The 18,576-nt window shown below is 38.4% G+C and overlaps 1 protein-coding gene across 9 annotated transcripts in view; it reads right to left on the bottom strand.

Moving 5' to 3' along the window:
* The window catches only part of NBEA (neurobeachin), a 707,023-nt gene extending 692,188 nt beyond the window's left edge, over positions 1-14,835 (bottom strand). For 6 of the 9 annotated variants that reach the window (XM_037741813.1, XM_017537951.2, XM_037741815.1 and 3 more), the window contains exon 1: positions 14,003-14,820. In XM_037741813.1, the coding sequence (XP_037597741.1) occupies positions 14,003-14,296 (294 nt within the window). In that variant the 5' untranslated portion in view covers positions 14,297-14,820. Of the gene's footprint in view, positions 1-14,002 lie in introns of all 9 variants that reach the window. The other 3 variants (XM_017537956.1, XM_037741816.1, XM_017537954.2) reach the window with 2 other exon arrangements.
* Between the last annotated feature and the right edge of the window lie 3,741 nt (positions 14,836-18,576).

Genomic DNA, 18,576 nt, shown 5'->3' with positions numbered 1-18,576 from the left:
TTTTTTGAGACGGAGTTTCGCTCTTATTACCCAGGCTGGAGTGCAATGGTGCGATCTCGGCTCACCGCAACCTCCGCCTCCTGGGTTCAGGCAATTCTCCTGCCTCAGCCTCCTTGTTTATATCTCTACAATATTACTTTTTTCCATTATAATTTATCTGTTTATTCTTCCATTCTCTGTGCTGAATTTCAAGTTATTTGAAGGTATAGATTATGTTATTCTTTTATGTACCCAAGAAGTATCTTGACTCTGGCAACACTAGATTAGGATTATTCAATAATTTAGTTAACTATCATTTTAAGTATTCTGAGCCTGCTGGAGTAAAAACGGAAGTTTCCATATGAAAATTATAAAGCAGAAAATGAGCTGAAGCAAAGTGGAACTACAGTCATCAAGATAAAATGTAGAAAGCACTGGACTAAGGGTCAGGGAATCTGGGTGTTAATTCCTAGTCGGCGAAGTACTGTAGTATCTTAACCTATCTGGTTCTCAGTTTCCTCATCTATGCAAGTGAAAGAGTCAGGCCACTAATCAGAACTGAAAACACTATGACTCCTAACCAGTCTCAAATATCCAGAAAACTCTCTTTTAAATATAAACCATGCATTTACAGTGGGCCCTCTGTATCCATGAGTTCTATATCTATAGATTCAAGCAACAGGGGATTGAAACTATTTCTTTTTTAAAATGGATGGTTGCATCTGTATTGAACATGTACATTTTTTCTTGTCACTGTTCCCTAAACAATGCAACATAACAACTATTTACCTAGCATTTACATTCTATTAGGTATTATAAGTAATCTGGAGATAATCTGACATATATGGGAAGGTATTCATTGGTTATATGCAAATACTATGCCATTTTACATAAGGAACTTGAGCATCCATGGATTTTGGTATCCTAAGGGGTCCTGAAACCAATCTTCCATGGATAACAAGGGACAACTCTATACATCTAGATATTCCAATCATCCTCCACTGAAAAATAAAAATAAAAACTGAAATGTTAAAGCAAGAGGCAAATGTAGAAATTAAAAGAATTTAATCTACATTCTACAGGTTATTCTTAACCTGCAAAGATAAGATTTGTACCCAAGCTGGATATGACTGAAACAAGCAAGCTAACTATATCAAAGATAAGAGAAAATATTCAGAGTAAAGTTCACCAAGCACCACAAAATGCCAGATACTATGTTAAATACTCATCACAGCAAGGTAAGATAATGTTCTGATCCTCAAAGGATTCAGAGTTTCTAGTGCAGTCTGATAAGTAAACAAACACAACTGCCCCTTGATATCTCTGGGGGATTGGTTCCAGGGCCCCCTGTGGTTACCAAAACTCACAGATTCCCAAGTTCCTGGTATACAATGGCATAGTATTTGCATATAACCTATGCATACCCTTCTGTGTACTTTAACTCCTCTCTAAATAATACCCAATACAATCTAGATCTAGATCCCTTGCTTGCACAGTTCACAATAGGTTTGCTCTCCTGTGAGAATCTAATGCCACCGCTGATTTGACAGGAGGTGGAGCTCAGGTGGTAATGCTGGCTCACCTTCTGTTGTGTGGCCCAGTTCCTAACAGGTCCATGGCCCAGGGGTGGACTCTTGGTTTAGGGAATGATGACAAGATTAAAAAGTCTATATATGTTTTTTTTCTTACATATTTTCTATCCAAAGTTAACTGAAATCACAGATATGGAACCCATGGATACAGAGGACCAACTGTAATTTAAAATAGAATGTGTGAGTACTAAATCTGAAATATGTAAAAAATTTTATGGGAAAGCACAGGTTGGGAAGAATAGCTTTTAGGGGAATATTGGGGAATATGTCACTTAAATAGGGGTAACACCTAAACCTTGAAACATGAGCAGTTCTTTAGACAAAAGATGGAAGAATATGATGACTTGAGAAATATAACAATTATCAAGTAACAGTCAATATGATAAAAGAAACATTCTTGTAATGATAACTCCTATATCCTAAGATTAAAAAAAAATTAAATTCTTATTTAAATTCAATGACTTTGAAAGGGTAATCAAGTTATAAAGAATTAGTACAAATTAAGTGAAATAATACTATGACATTTTATGATCAAGTATCATTTATACCGTCAGAGTTGAAAACACTTAAGATAACAGACTTGCTTAGCTTAGAAAGACAATGACCTTATTTCACTGAATATTTCACATTCTATGTCAGATGATTAAATAAGATAACACAGGTCATGTGCATAACACAGTGCCTGACATGTAAAGATTCTATCACTGTCATCATCATCATTATCAAAGGTAATGGGGTATTTAAATAGCAAAGCTTGGAAATAGAAGATCCAGCTTTGGATCTCATTCTGCCACTAACCAATTCTGCAATCTTGGACAAGCTCCTTAACCTCAGTTATAATTTGGTTATTAAAGTAAATCCCCATTTACTTCAAAAGAGTTGGAAGAGGACAATAAAAACATAAGGTATGAACCCAAATCCAATCTATAAAAGCCAATTCCCTTCCCAAATGTAAAAAAAAAAAATTAAATAACCATAGAAATATGTATATACCATCTTTAAATCACTGTAAATTCTCAGAAAATGAAAGTATTTGCTAAAAAGAAATATATCTAGATATTTCTACTCCCACAAAATTTGCTATTAATCAATGTTTGCTCTACCTTAATAAACTGAAAGAGAAATCACAATTATTAGAAATTATTTTACCCAGATGCTAGTATAATTCGTTCTATAACTCATCTGTTTTATTCAAGCAAATATGCAGTGGTTCAAATCATTACCTCTAATATACAAGAAAATCACAAATTTACTTTTTCTATATAATTTATTAATGCATACTATTATTCTGGTTCAGAATAATCTCTCAAGTATACACATTATGCCTAGTGAAAGGTATAAAATTCAAAGCCATTTACCATACAACCAATTATTTACCAAAACTCAAATATTAGTAACTCACGGTATAGTCCTTGCTAAGTCACTTTTGTGTACAAATTCATTAAATTGACCTGCATTCATTTTTAATTTCCTCTGAATAGCTTGTACTGAGTTATCTATGGGACACACTCCCTACCAGAGAATCAACTCACTGACGCTGGCTGGTCCTTCCCCTTCCAACATCATCTCTTTGTACATGCTATCTTTGGGATAATTTCTAAGTGCTGGCTACATTTGCTAACTAATGGGAAGGAGCTTCTAGCTGTGGAACCTGAAGGTCTGAGTTCCAGCTGTGCTACTTAGTACCTAGATAACCTTGTCTACTTCACATTTTCTACAGCCTTAGTTTCTACATCTGTAAAGGAATGGTATCTATAAAAGGAAATTATTCTGAGGATTAGAAAGCACTGCTGAGTTCAATTCCACAAGGGTACTGTAAATAGTTAAGAGCTATTAAACTATCGGCTAATGTTATTTTCTAAAATATAATAAAAATAAAATAGTTTTTAATCCTTTAACTTGTCCATTAGACTTGTTACCCAAGTAGTCTTCTAAATATTTAGGCAAATACTCCCAGAGGGAGTTATTATTTGCCTTGGATCACCATTCATGTCTTACTATATCTACATGTGAAAGTCAGCCATGTGAGAGAAGAGATGGAAGAGACTCCACACAAAGGAACTGGTGTTACCTCAGGTCTCGTCCTTCTCCAGTTTCTTACCCTTTTCATTCAAAGTAGGAAATCAGAAAAACTACCTCAGGCAGTGTTAAAGACTATGTAGAATTCAAGACAACAGATGGCCTATACTTTACCAGGAGATCATGATCTGTGGATACTTAAGAGTCCCCTCCCTGACAGGTCACCAGACTCAGGCACTCCAAGCTAAAAATAGGACAGATCACTTTTAGTTAGGTCATTATTTCTTTCTACTGCCAGGTGATTCTCAAGACCAAGGTAAGAATTAAAACAACAGAAGTACTGAAGTTAACTATAAGCGAGCACTTTACATATTTTAACCCATTTAATCTGTACAACCTATATATCTATCTTAGAAGGTTGATATCCCATTTTACACATAAAGAAACTGAGGCACAGAAAGTTTTAATAGCTGTATGCTATTCCATGGATGTAAAAATAATATATTTAATGTTTTCCTATTGTTGTACATTTAGGTTGTTGCCAAATATATTAATCATAAAAATATACTTAATTTTCATACCTGTCCATAGGTAATTTTTCCTTAGCCTAAAGAACTAAGGATGAATTATAGGAATGCTCTTTAAAGTCCTTGAAATGTCACTCAGAGTAGCTGTAACAGTTTACGAGCCCAACGATAGCATTTAAGATTATTTTAACTTGCCCTAGCAAACAATGGTCATTTCTTTTTTTGGTAAGACAGGGTCTTACTCCATTTCCCAGGCTGCAATGTGGTGGTGTGATCATGGCTCACTGCAGACTCAACCTCCAGCGGTCAAGTGATCCTCCCACCTCAGCCTCCCTAGCAGCCAGGACTACAGGCACACACCATCATATTTAGTTAATTCTTTTTTTATTTTTCGTAAAGATGAGGTCTCACTAGGTTGGTCTTACACAACTTGGCTCAAGCAATCCTCCCACCTCAGCCTCCCAAAGTGCTGGAATTACAGGCATGAGCCACCACGACCGGCTGGTCATTTCTTTTTAATCACTTCCTTTTCATGTTTTCTGTTACCTATGTTCTTATTTAGCCAAAGTGAGTATTTTTCTATTAATTAACCATGCATATTTCTTCTTTCTTGAATGTACAAGTCCTCTGACAAGTAAACATTTTTCTTATGATTCATCCTGTAATACTTAATACTTAAAGTATTTTTAAAATGTTAATCTAGAATGTTAGGAATATTTGGGGTACAAATGGACAGAAATCGAACTTAAACTGGCTTAAAGCAAAAGGATGCACTGAAACGTGTGGAGATACAACTGACTTAAGGGCATCCAAAGCTGCCATCAGCAATGTATCACTTGGTTTTAGGTGCCTCTTTGATAACTCGGTTCTCAAGCAGAATCTGCCTTCATGGTGCAGACTGCAGTCAATTCTAGAGTTACAGTCTAACATTTTCAGCAATCCCAGCAAAAGCACCTTTTCTTTCTTGAGAAAGAAGTTATCAAGCTGTCTCAGAAGTGCAGCTAATTTTTTTAACCAAAACCAGTTAACTGTTGGGACAGAAGTCAGTTTCTGTGTCTGGTCTAGGAAAGCAGCATAAAGTCCAGTGAAGTCCCAAGCTATAAAATTCAAGAATGACTCCCCAAAACAATATCAAAAAATCAACAACTGTTAACAGCAGAAAGAATGAATGCTAGGCAGCCAAAACCAGCAGAAATGTGTAACATTATAATCCTTGGCTACCCACCCATCTCATACACTCATTTCTTGTCATATGTGTAACTACTTTAATATCCATGTTTAACATGGATAGAAAGTGTACTCACCACTTCACCAGAGGGTGAAAAAAAGCAAAGTCAAATTATCATATCTAACCTCAAATCTGAAATTTTTGTGATATGAATGTTCTTCTTGGTGGTACCTCAAACCTGATCAATATATAGCTATGCAATAAATTTAACTATCCCTCTAATTCATATACAATGATAAAAGAACATAAGTGACAATAACTGCACTTAGAAGAGTGGAGAAAGAGCCTGCAAAGCCAAGGCAATACTAAGCAGAAAGAACAAAGCTGGAGGCATCACCCTACCTGACTTCAAACTACACTACAAGGATACAGTAATCAAAACAGCATGGTACTGGTACCAAAACAGAGATATAGACCAATGGAACAGAACAGAGGCCTCGAAGGCAACACCACACATCTACAACCATCTGATATTTGACAAACCTGACAAAAACAAACAATGGTGAAAGGATTCCCTGTTTAATAAATGGTGTTTGCATAACTGGCTAGCCATGTGAAGAAAGCAGAAACTAGACCCCTTCCTGACACCTTACACTAAAATTAACTCCAGATGGATGAAAGACTTAAACATAAGACCTAACATCATAAAAACCCTAGAAGAAAACCTAGGCAAAACCATTCAGGACATAGGCATAGGCAAGGACTTCATGACTAAAACACCAAAAGCATTGGCAACAAAAGCCAAAATAGACAAATGGGATCTAATTAAACTCCAGGGCTTCTGTACAGCAAAAGAAACAATCATTAGAGTGAACCGGCAAACAACAGAATGGGAAAAAAAATTTTGCAATCTACCCATCTGACAAAGGACTAATATCCAGAATCTACAAAGAACTAAAACAGATTCATAAGAAAAAAAACAAACAAACTCATTCAAAAGTGGGCAAAGGACATGAACAGACACTCTTCAAAAGAAGACATATTTGAAGCCAACGAACATATGAAAAAATGCTCACCACCACTGGTCATTAGAGAAATGCAAATCAAAACCACGTTGAGATACCATCTCACACCAGTTAGGATGGCAATCATTAAAAAATCTGGAGACAACAGATGCTGGAGAGGATGTGGGGCAATAGGAACACTGTACACTGTGGGTGGGAGGGTAAATTAGTTCAACCATCATGGGACAGTGTGATGATTCCTCCAGGACCTAGAAATAGAAATTCCATTTGATCCAGCAATAAAATATACATATTACTGGGCATATACCCAAAGGATTATAAATCGTTCTATTACAAAGGCACATGCAAACGTATGTTCACTGCAGCACTGTTTACAATAGCAAGGACCTGGAACCAACCCAAATGCCCATCAATGATAGACTGGACAAGGAAAATGTGGTATATATACATCATGGAATACTATACAGCCATAAAAAACCGTGAGTTTGTGTCCTTTGTAGGGACATGGATGAATCTGGAAACCATCACATTCTCAGCAAACTGACACAAGAACAGAAAATCAAACACCACATGTTCTCACTCATAGGTGGGTGTTGAACAATGAGAATACATGGACACAGGGAGGGGAGCATCACACACTGGGGTCTGTTGCAGGGGACGAGCGGAGGGACAGCGGGGGGTAAGGAGGTTGGGGAGAGATAACATGGGGAGAAATGCCAGATATAGGTGATGGGGGGATGGAGGTAGCAAACCACGTTGCCACGTATGTACCTATGCAACAATCCTGCGTGATCTGCACACATACCCCAGAACCTAAAGTACAATCTATATATATATACTCTTCTTTATATATATATGTAGGGAAGGTTAAAGAAACACCATGATAACTAATTCAAAGCATAAACCATGTATAACTGGTCAGAGTAACAAGAATTCCCTGTCCTTGCAAATGGAATTCTTTGGTCGGCCAATACGAATGCATTCACTACCATTATCTCAGAAGGTCTCAGTTATTATCCTCCATAATGCAGATTTTCCTTCTAACAGCTATACTGCTGGAGCTTACAAATGCCTTAGAAGAACACAGGGCCGGGTGCGGTGGCTCACGCCTGTAATCCCAGCACTTTGGGAGGCTGAGGCGGGTGGATCACGAGGTCAAGAGATCGAGACCATCCTGGTCAAAATGGTGAAACCCCGTCTCTACTAAAAATACAAAAAATTAGCTGGGCATGGTGGCGCGTGCCTGTAATCCCAGCTATTCGGGAGGCTGAGGCAGGAGAATTGCCTGAACTCAGGAGGCAGAGGTTGCGGTGAGCCGAGATTGCGCCATTGCACTCCAGCCTGGGTAACAAGAGCGAAACTCTGACTCAAAAAAAAAAAAAAAAAAAAAAAAAAAAGAAGTAGAAGAATACAGGCCTTTGTTTACCAGGCTTCAGGTTTCTCTGGAAGTATGGCTTCCCTAAAACCTGGGTAAGTTTTTTGTCAATTTACTTAAACCAAAGGAGTTGAATTTGCAACCAAAACAAAGAGGTCTTGTCAGGATCTTGTCAGCTTTTAAGCTCCAGTCTCATAGCAATAGGCCTTTGCAGTCCTCTTATCCCCTTTACCCTCAGCTTAATGATTTTCCCTGAAGCAATGTGAAACAATAAACTGGATGAGGAGGCACAGCTATTCTGTCATTTGCTCCCTGGTTGCATCCTATTTTAAAGCTCTTTACAACTGGATTACTGTTACTTTGGTCAGGAGGCTTGAGTATACCACATGAGAGGCTTGGGAGAAGCTTATCAGACAGAACTTTATCTGGTCCTAATTTAAACTCTTGGCTTTCCTCTTAGCAACTATGGCACGGAGTGGAAACTTAGGGCTTTCTGACCTACAAAGCTTTAATATTCTGATTCTCTGCTATCTTGGATGGCAGCTACAGGCAGAAAGAGCCTCTCTGACTTGAAAAGGCTATACCTTCTTTCAGCTCTGGTTTCAAGCATGCTAACTTGGACCAAAGTTAACCGCTCTCTTAAAAGACATTATCAAAGACCGCAAAAAGTGGCCAAAACATTCCAGTATCCCTAAAATTCCAACCTCAGTAGTTCCATGGACAAAGATAACACAGGTGACAATTTAAACAGCTGCTCTGTAATTCCTTAAAAGGAACTGCTAGAGAACCACAAAGTTCTGGCCGCCTTGCACTCCATTTCAAGATTTAAGGTCTGTTCCCTACAATATGTCATTTCCAGATACTAATGTCTATGCCACTGGGGAGCCCTTCTGTTTACAAGGGACAAAAAAAACAACTTACATTGATTTGAAATAAATAACAATAAATTTTAAAGGAGATAATTTAGTAGTTAGAAAATAAACACCACAGACATAGAGAATTCCAAGTGGGTCAACAGAATGATGAGTCAGTTGGCTTCACACTTGGTCAAATTCTAAGACAGGGACCTACAACTCTAAGAATGTATGCATTCAGTATCCCCATCAGAAAGACTTCCAGCGTAATTCCTGGAACCGACTCTAGCTTGCTACCGTTGGGTTAAATGTTTGTCCATGAGCCAGTCACCATGCTTCCTGCCACACCTGGGTTAGATGTCTCACCCTCAAGGCAGACCCACCTAAACTAGCTGAACTACAAATTGGGAAAGAGTGAGTAATCAAAGGAAAACTGAGGTACCACTACAAAAAAGAGAAACGTATGCCAGACACACAAAATGTCAGGCAAGCAAAATGATGCACTGAAACATCTGGAGATACTACTGACAAAAACAATAGATGTCCACTATTCTTGGCAGTATGACAAATGCTGACAATATTTTTTATAATTTCTCTTCAACACATTATGTATTTTCTTTGCTAACAACATGACCTTGTTATGTGTTATCTGATTATATACACAAGTTCAATGAAAAGTTTTTACCAGGTTCCAACTTATTAACAGATGCCAGTTCAAAATAACATTTACATATGCAGTAATACCTACATAGGCAGTTAATATCACACACATTCAACACATAACTCTAGTTTGAGGAATAAGAAATACATGAAGTTTTATGAGTTGAATTTACATGAGTTTAATTTATTTCAGGATTCTAGGTCTGGACCGTAATGGTTAATGTAACTTCAGAAATTGTTCATAATCATTACTGCATAATGAGAGTATCCTGCACACTCCAAATGCACTTAACTTACCCAAGGGCTAGAAATACAAAAAAAATATATATACATAAAATCAGTTCCTGCCCTCATGGAGATCACAGCCTAGGAGGAGAAACACACATAAATAACTCCAATACTAAAGAGTGATATGTGATACCAAAGAGATATGCTGACATGGTATAAAGACAAGAAATGGAAAACCTGGAACTGATTGCATAACGGTATTGTCAGTAATAGAAAAAAAAATGCAGATGACTGAATTTTATAATACAGCTATGCCAGTGACATAAAATGGGGGTTGGGTCTGTTAGACCCAATGAATTACTTTACATTATGTTTGGGAAAAGTATAGCAAAAGAATAAAGAACCTTCAGATATTTTTAATCCACAGCATAGTATTTGCCAAAAAGTAACTAGCAACATACACAACATTTACTTAAAATTAATACAACATGATCATAGACTGACTATAGAATATTTGCTGCCTTAGTGTCATTATATGACTAAATTAATATTTCTGTGGAAAATCTCAAAACTCCTTAAGATATTAAAACCCCTAGCATTTATATATGAATTCTTAATTTTATTTTCCATACCCAATTGCCAGAATAAAATACAACTCCAGTTAATATGAAAAGGCTTACATATCAACATAAGGACCTCCATGATTGTAAGATGCAGCTATATATTTTTAAATAAATTTAATTCAAACGTAGAAGAAATCTCTTGTTTGTAAAATTCTAAATATCTTTGAAATGAAAATCATGGCTATCAAGCTGCAAATTTAAAAAAACTCTAAGGAAGAAGAGTTACAGTCATATTCAAGTACAAAAAAAACTTAAAGTTTCCCTTTTAACAAAAATGCCATGATCCATAAGCCAAGATGAAAGAAACTTAGTAAACCATAAATCCCCTCAAGGTATCTTGTTATGTTTTTAATACAGCCAACCGTATGCCAATTAGAATGTAAAAAAATAATCAGAGGAAATATCATTTTCTCTACAACTAGACACACTGATATAACTCACAGTAACTCATGAAAAAAAATCTACAAATCCATGAAAAAATTTCATGAATTCAGTTATTCATAAAAAACTTCAAGTCTATAATTAAATTCTATAATTATAATCACAGAATTATATCATAATACATAAGAAAGCCACTCCAAAAAAATTTATGGTTTCATGAAGTAGATATTAATCCTCTATTATAAACATATTTTTCTAGAAATATGTTTATAAGAGAAACTTTCATTTTCTAAACAATGATAACACACGATATTTACACAGCTTTTACTTCAAATATGTAGAAAGCTTATATAAACATGTTAAGTGCACCTATAAAAGATATAGATTAGGTAGTATGCCATCTTCGCAACTGAAAACAATCAACGAAATCTATTCTCTGTAAATTCTTTTATACTGCCACATTAAATAATTCCTCCTGAAGTCAGTTTAATGACCGGTTTCTTCTATTAATAGAGCTATAATGCAAAATCCTTGACAATACACTCTCATTGCAACTTTATTCACAAACTAATTTACCCGTCTTCCTAACATTATCCATTCCAATTTCAATGTTTTAAGTCAACTATAACATCATTACACAAAATACATCTCTAATAAAAAATCACTCATTGTACTTCATATCACATTGGTGATTCTTCACCAAACTCCCACAGTCCACCTAGCAGTAAAAATGGGTCTCTAGACCTTTGGGAAACAAAGCAGAAAAATTACAGCCACTTCTGTGTTGAAGAAGTCCTATATTTTAGTGTATGCTTGCTTAAACTTGACTCTGCCCAACTTTTAATTCTTTGGACAAGGCCTGTGAGAAATAGCATCTAAAAACCAAGTATTTATGAGTATTCTTATATAGGAAGAAAAAAGAAACAGGAAAAATATACTGACAAAAGTGACTGAGACAAGATACTGCTGAAGGCAGAAACCCTTGTTTTGATGTTTCATTAGTTCTACTTTCTTTTCCGTCATTCAGGGCACAGTAATAGGTAGTTCACTATTTCACCTTTCATTTTTAATGCATTAAATTGAAACTGAAAAATAAAAAAAATCATTTTAGATTTAATATTAAAGGTTTCCAAACTCTAAGGAGTCACTGAATGTCCTATATGAATTTTATAGGTTTACTTATTAAATAAATAGAATTAAGTTACAATAATGAATTTTTAAATGCCTATGACTTCCACATATTTTTGAGAATCTGCTTAAATTTTCATATGACATTTTCAAGAGTGTATTGGACAATAAAGCCCTAAGCCTATAGTTCAAGAAATATTACGCTTCAAATGACTAGTTTATATTTCATAATATAATTAACAACTTAGTAATAAACAGCTTTTTGTTATTTATTCTTTTCCCCAAAAGTTTCTACTTAAAAATTTATTGCATTCTTTAAATACATACAAAGAAATTTTAAACCTAACTTTTTTAATTCCAAATATCATTGCAATTACAAAGTCTTAAGTGGATTTTTGGATATACTATTTCAGTATTACTTTATTTCTAGTGACTCTAAGCTTAATGGTAAAGTTCTCCAAAATAACATTTGCATATTGAAACTTCATGCCAGATTTTCACTGCTCTGAAGAGTTAAATTTCTTTTTTATCTCAAGAGAAACATTTCACTTCCTTTCTTAGTCTACTGTATATCTAAAAAACCCCATCTGTTAAGAACTGATTCAGCATACATTGCTACTGCTGCAGAGTCCAAACTGGTTATACATTCAAATCAGTTTCTAGGTTGTGAAAGCTCTACTGCCTCTTACCAGGTTAAAATTTATTAAGTAAGCACACAAATACTTAATAAAACAGCCTAATATAATGTAATGTAAAAATGATACTGGTTAGATCAAAACTGGAAAAACCTGAAATGTGTTCCTTTAAATTAAATTACAGAAATACAGTTGCCTGCCAACATACTAACAGTTTGAAATTTCATTTATCTTCTTTTAAAAAGAAATGGCAAGTACTGACCTCTTATTTGCAACTAGTTAAAATTAAAACTCAAGAAAACCATACTTCTAGTAGAGTTATGAAAAGAACTTGTTTAAATCAACTTAGTGACATTCCCTCAACTTACACTGACTTTTCATGATGATTTATTTGAATGGTACACAAAAGTAAAAAGAGGTGTTTTCTTTTAAACAGCAATGAATGTAACAAAGACAGATAATCTGCTTTCACTTCACACACTAGCAAAAGGGCAAAAAAAAAAAAAACGCTTCAACTTTTCTATGAATTTAGGAGGTTCATAAACCGCAGACATTATTTAATTCATGTCTCAGGACACCACTGATGTAGCTGCAGCTTTCTCTCAGTTTTCCAATAAAGCAAGTAAAAATAATTGCTTAGCTGAAAAACCAGACTGCATGGGTGTTACAAAGTACCCCTGTAAGCATGGGTTTATATTCCTGTGACTCCAAACCAAATGCAATACCCAATTGATTGCTCTCGGTTTATGTCTTGCCTCCCAAAGCCCAACCTTACAGTATGTCAGACTAGATGTTGCAGAGGAAACTGTTTAAAAAGCTTTGCTGCATCAAAAAAAAAAAAAAAAAAAACTCCATTTACAAAGCACTAAAAATGAACTGCTCTTAATTATCCTCAATTTATGATTCTCCTCTCCTTACTTCTTTCCATTTCTTTCCCTGACATCTTAAACGCTTCTGAGCCTCTCTGTAGATAGCGCAAAACATTAAGTCATACACACTTCTGCAGTAACTCTTTCTTATCATGAAAGGAACCAAAACCTAGGGCTGCGTTTAAAACCTTTCCTTTAGTCTTTACCACATGCCACGAGACTGAAGGTAACCACAGCAATCAACCTGTATGATTTGGTGCCCTCACATAAGGTGCACACCTTGTGTGCACAAAAAATAACTAAGGGATCAGTATATTCGGGGCAATATTACAAAGAAGGGACGGCTGCTTAAGAGATGGAGGGGAATGGATACAGACACCCAACACTCTCCATCATAGCCTTGGAATATTTAAAGACAGATGCAAAACTGCATCATTTTCTTTCTTCCTCGAAAACATCCCACCCCAGCTGTTCAAGTTGGAAACTAATGCGCTTCTCACATTTCAGCAGCACGGCGAATTGGGGCTCCAGGGGCAAGGCTGTCATCTTCGGAGAGCCACACCACGGACAATTAAGAGTGTGGGAGAAAGACGCCCAGAGAAAGGAGGCCTCCTCACCACCTAACTAAACTCTAAAGTCAACCCAAAACCTTCACCGAGGACACTGGTTGACTCGTAGTCCCAAGGAGTGATAAGAAGCGGTGTTAAGTTGGGCACTGCGCTCAGATGGCAGGAGAGGACCAGAGAGAGGAGAGGAGAGAGGTGACACGGCTCTGGCAGCACGCAGACAGGTCACCCGCTGGGCAATACCGGCAGAACGCTCTGTGCTCCCAGGGACGCGCGGCGCGTGTGACCCTAGGGGTGGAGGGTAGGAGCGAGGCGTTGGGGACGGAGGATGTGGGGGCTGGAGAAGCAGATGGAGAGCACGCCTTTTCCTTACCAGGTTAAGCACCGTCTCCACGATGTCCCTGTTGCTGACCTCTCCGACCTGTATGAGTCCAATCAACACTGCGAATTTCATCCGGATGTTGCGGATGGGCACCGAAGGGTTAATCATCCCCGCGGGGAGCACCACCGAGCCGGAGCCGGACGCCCCCCTCAGCTCCCCCATCCCGCTGCCCCCGGTGCCGCCACCGCCGCTGCCCCCGCCGCCTCCGCCAGCGGCCCCGACGGCAATGAGCCCCACGGGCTGAGGCTCCAGCCCCGGGCCCGGGCCCGGCTTCTCGCTCGCCATTGGCCCCCCTCCTGAAGAGAAGGGAAGAGCAGCGGCGCTGCCGCCGCCGGTACCGTTATACCTGCTTCGGCCCCCGCCCCCCGGCCGTCGCCTCCGAGCCCCAGCATCCACCAGCGCCGCGGCGCCGGGCCCGCTCCTCGCCTGCGCCTCAGCCCGGCCCGCTCCGGCGCTCTCCCCAGCGGAGGCGGCGGGGGATCCGCAGGCTTATTCTCGGCGGTGGCGGTACCGCTAGCCGCTGCCGGGCGAGCGGCCGTGCCCGCCCAGCAGGTGTGCCGCTGCCGCCGCCGCTGCCTCTCCTCGCTCCCTCTCCCGGTCCGTCCGGCCCGGCCCGCCCCCCGCGGAGATGCTGCTGCCGTTCCGAGAAGCCCTGGGGCACGAGCAGCTGGCCACGGCGCTGGTCGGTGCTGAAGCTCAGGCTGTGGCCGACGCTACTGACGCTGCTGCCGCCGCTGCTACGGGCGATACTGTTGTTGTGAAGCCCCGACGCCGCCGCTCACTCCGCCATGTTGCCGCCCCCTGCCTGCGGTAGCCGCCACTGCGCCTGCGCACAGCCTCCAGGGGGGCGGAGCCCTCGGTGCACCCCCTCTTTTGCCCTGCCCTCCTTCTCTTCCCACCTACCCACCCCGACACCCCTCGTCCCTCCCCCAACCACTCCGAACGGATAGACAGGTGAGCAGGTGCATGGGGACTGCTGCCAGACACTGGGGCAAGCTGGCAGAGGTGGGGCGGGTAGTGGCTTCCTTGTGGTTTTTCCCTTGAGGGTGGATTCTCCCTGTGGGGAAGGACACAGTGTGCATGTCTTGCCTTCGCTACCACCTCCTCCTTCTCTCAATTCCTCTTGCTAGGAGGAGGCTCCTCATCACCGTTGTTGCATCCAGCTGCTGCTACTGCCAGTGCCACGTGCCTTGTAAGGTAGGGGAGTGGCAGACGACCTCTTTCTGCCCCTCTTCGCCCTTCCTCTCAGTCCTGTCCGCCTGCCCTCCCTAGAATTTCCGAAAGAAAAAGTGGCTGGCAAAGCAGAAACAAACGCACGGGGAGGGGGGGCGATCCTGCATTGTCGGGGGAAGAATACAGATGGAGCGTAATGGTGCTTTTTCTACAGCCATGAAAGGCTAACACCTGCACACTCAGGCACGACTTAAAATAGAACTTGTCAAACAGTGATCCTCTCTGGATCAAGCTCGGAACAACAAACAGCTCTTGAACTCACCTCCCAGCTTAAAAAGGCTGCAGTGTGTGACAGTGTGGGGGAGTTTAGTTGAAACGACAAATCCCATTTTTCAAAATCCCTGATGATCCTCCGGTATGATGCCAATTATTGATGTTTCCTTTTTTCATAGGCATGTACAATTCACAGGATTTTTGAAATTATCTAAAAACATGGGTGATTCTCACTGCCAGCCTTGATCTGTGAGAAAAGTACATATCTGTGTCTGCACAGATACAAGAGACAAAAAATAAACCTTTAATTTTTAAAAGTTAAAATGTACACTGTAATCTTGCTGCTAGTATTGAATTAAAACTAAATAGGCATGACTGTTCCTTGAAAGGATGGATATACTTTTCTTTAATATATCATGAGGTCTGCCCTTTTCAATAAAGATTATTGCAAGTCACCAGAAATATTAGGCGTCTTGAAGTATATTCCGATCCTTTTGTCATCTCAAATGAAAAAGGTCAATTTACAAATCCATCATAATCAGTTTTATTATTCATATTTAACTGGACCTGCTAGTCAAGTTAACTCCTGGGATATGGGAACACAGTAAAATTCTAAGTACCACAGGTTATAAGAAAGTTCCTCAAAACCAGTGCTTAGGATTACTTCCTGGTTGCATGTCTGTTTATTTGTTTAAACTTGCACCAAAGTGATTGAATTATTAAGGTAGTTAAGCAAACCCTTCTGAAAGTAGTAGTAACTAGTATGTCCATTTAAATTAAATGACAATTGAATTATAAAATGCTGGAATGGTTGAAACTGTATGGGAAATTTACAAAACATACAAGTCATAATAGTGTGACTTGAGATATACTATATAATGGAAAAATCCCCTAACATTTATATCCTTCTACTACATTTTTGTCTGTCCCAAGTGAGTATCATCTGCTTTTAAGAGTACTGTTTCATTTGCAAATTTAAAATGATATCTTTTTAAAATATATGTAACTCTAGACTGAAAGGTTGTCACACTAGGTTTTTTTACCCACTGTGCATATAGGTATATGGCAGCAAGTTCTACCTTTTGCTATTTTTAGACTTCTTGCATGAGTACTTTGAAAGACAGTGACAACCTCAACTTTCTATTTCCTTTCTGAATGAATAGCTTAACATCATTTTAACATTTCCACTTTAATTTTCCATGTGTTTTTTTCTTAAGCAGTATGCGTGTGCATTTGGTTGTATTTTTTCTGCTTATTTTTCTTTAGTGGAGATAAGGAGTGGGTAAACATGATATCACCATTTCTAAGAAGGAGAACTCCACTTCTTTGCATACTTAATTCAATTTCAGAGATATTTAAAAGAGCTTGCCAATTAAAAATCTTTCTCCAGTAGACGGTCAGCTCCTCATAGGTGCTATGATACTGTGGAAAGTGCATGATTCTTTGAGTCACACTCACAACTTACTACCTTTGCAGTCTACTCAAGCTATTTGAGTTGCAGACTGCTCATTCCTTAAGTAGGGTTGATAACACCTGTCCCATAGGGAAGTGAGAATTCCATAAAATAATTTCAACTAAGTAGCTAGCATAAAGTTAATGTGTCTTTGTCTCCTTAGTATACAGGCATAATGTGTGTTAATGTGTTGCATGACCTATAAACATATGTAATACCAATTATAACCACATACAAGTCTGCATAATTGCACAGTTATATGTCTTTCATACCATCCCAAAAGCATAAAGTTTAGAAGAGTCAGCAGGTCTGTTTTCCTTGGCCTATAAAACCTTTTCCCAGCAAATGTACAAATAACTTTGCATTTGCATTAACAATATTTTGAAATAAAAAATAGCTACATAATAAAAGAAGATACCTAATATATTTATTTTTTAATCTACAGATTAAAAATATATTTTATGTGGTGAATATTAAGCTTGTATGCATTTTTGCATACCCATGCTTCCTAAGGACAACCATTCAAAGATAAGAAACCTAGGAATCTGAGTTTCAAGAAATATTGCAGAGTGGTTGAGAAGTCGTGCCCTAGATTCAATGGCATCTGAATTTGGATTCTAGTTCCACCACCCACTTATATGTGCGATGTTGGGAAAATGACTTTAGCTTCAAAGCTTCAGCTTACTCAACCCAAAGTAAGGATTATAATACTATTTCATAGGATTGAAGGAGCTAATGCATTTAACATGCTTGATGTAGTAGCAAGTGTCAATCAATAATGTTTCCCTTCATTGGCTGTGGGGAAAGACCCACAGTTATTTTGTGTAGTTATTTTGTGTCATTTTTGGAGGTTTTGTTTGGCACCTATCTTGCCTGACTTGTAATTTACAATGAATAAATGTGTTGAAAAATAAATGGATGGAAATAGCAGTTCTCCACACTAAATATTCCCACTTTCTTCACCTGTTCTTTAAAGAACAGATTTCTTGCTTTCCTCTAAACTTTATCTGAACAAAATACTCCAAATTTGGTATAGGTTTGGACCCGTATAAAACAGAGGGAAATTCTTACCTCATCCTTTAGAAATATAGCTCCTGTTAGTGTTGCCCCAAATCAAATCAGATCTGCTTGGTTTGCTTTGGTTTTGGGCTTTTTTCTTAACATGACAGTAATGATTGATGTAATGTAGTAGTCATTCATATTTGGCACATAGTAGGTTCTCATAAAATTTTTGTTCCATTCTCCTCTCATTTTGAAATTATTATCACCATTAAAATTAATTATAGCTCTGTCCATTCCTCCTTGCAATAGATCTAGCATTCATCCCATTTTTTTCATTGTCACTGCAGCCATCCTGCAGATTCTAGTCACTTCATACCTGGTCTCCTCTTTTCCACACTCACTATTCTATAGTCCATCCTTACATGGGTAATCTTCCTAAAGTTTCATCTTGATTGGCAGATTAGACCATCAAGGATTATTGAGGATTAATAAAGGGTTTTACTTTCTTAACCACAATAGCTTCTGCATGAAATAATTATCAACCCTGAAAAGCTAAGCCTTCTTCTTTTGCTATTACTGTTTTGTTAGCAGCAGCATATGTGCAATTTGTAGCTTTACATGTAGATTTGGAGATACAAAGTACAAAATGGTACATATCAATTTA

The sequence above is a fragment of the Cebus imitator genome, unplaced genomic scaffold (genome assembly GCF_001604975.1).
Source record: "Cebus imitator isolate Cc_AM_T3 unplaced genomic scaffold, Cebus_imitator-1.0 Scaffold108, whole genome shotgun sequence".
In the NCBI taxonomy this organism is placed as follows: Eukaryota; Metazoa; Chordata; class Mammalia; order Primates; family Cebidae; genus Cebus; species Cebus imitator.
This window is presented reverse-complemented; position numbering and strand designations above follow the sequence as displayed.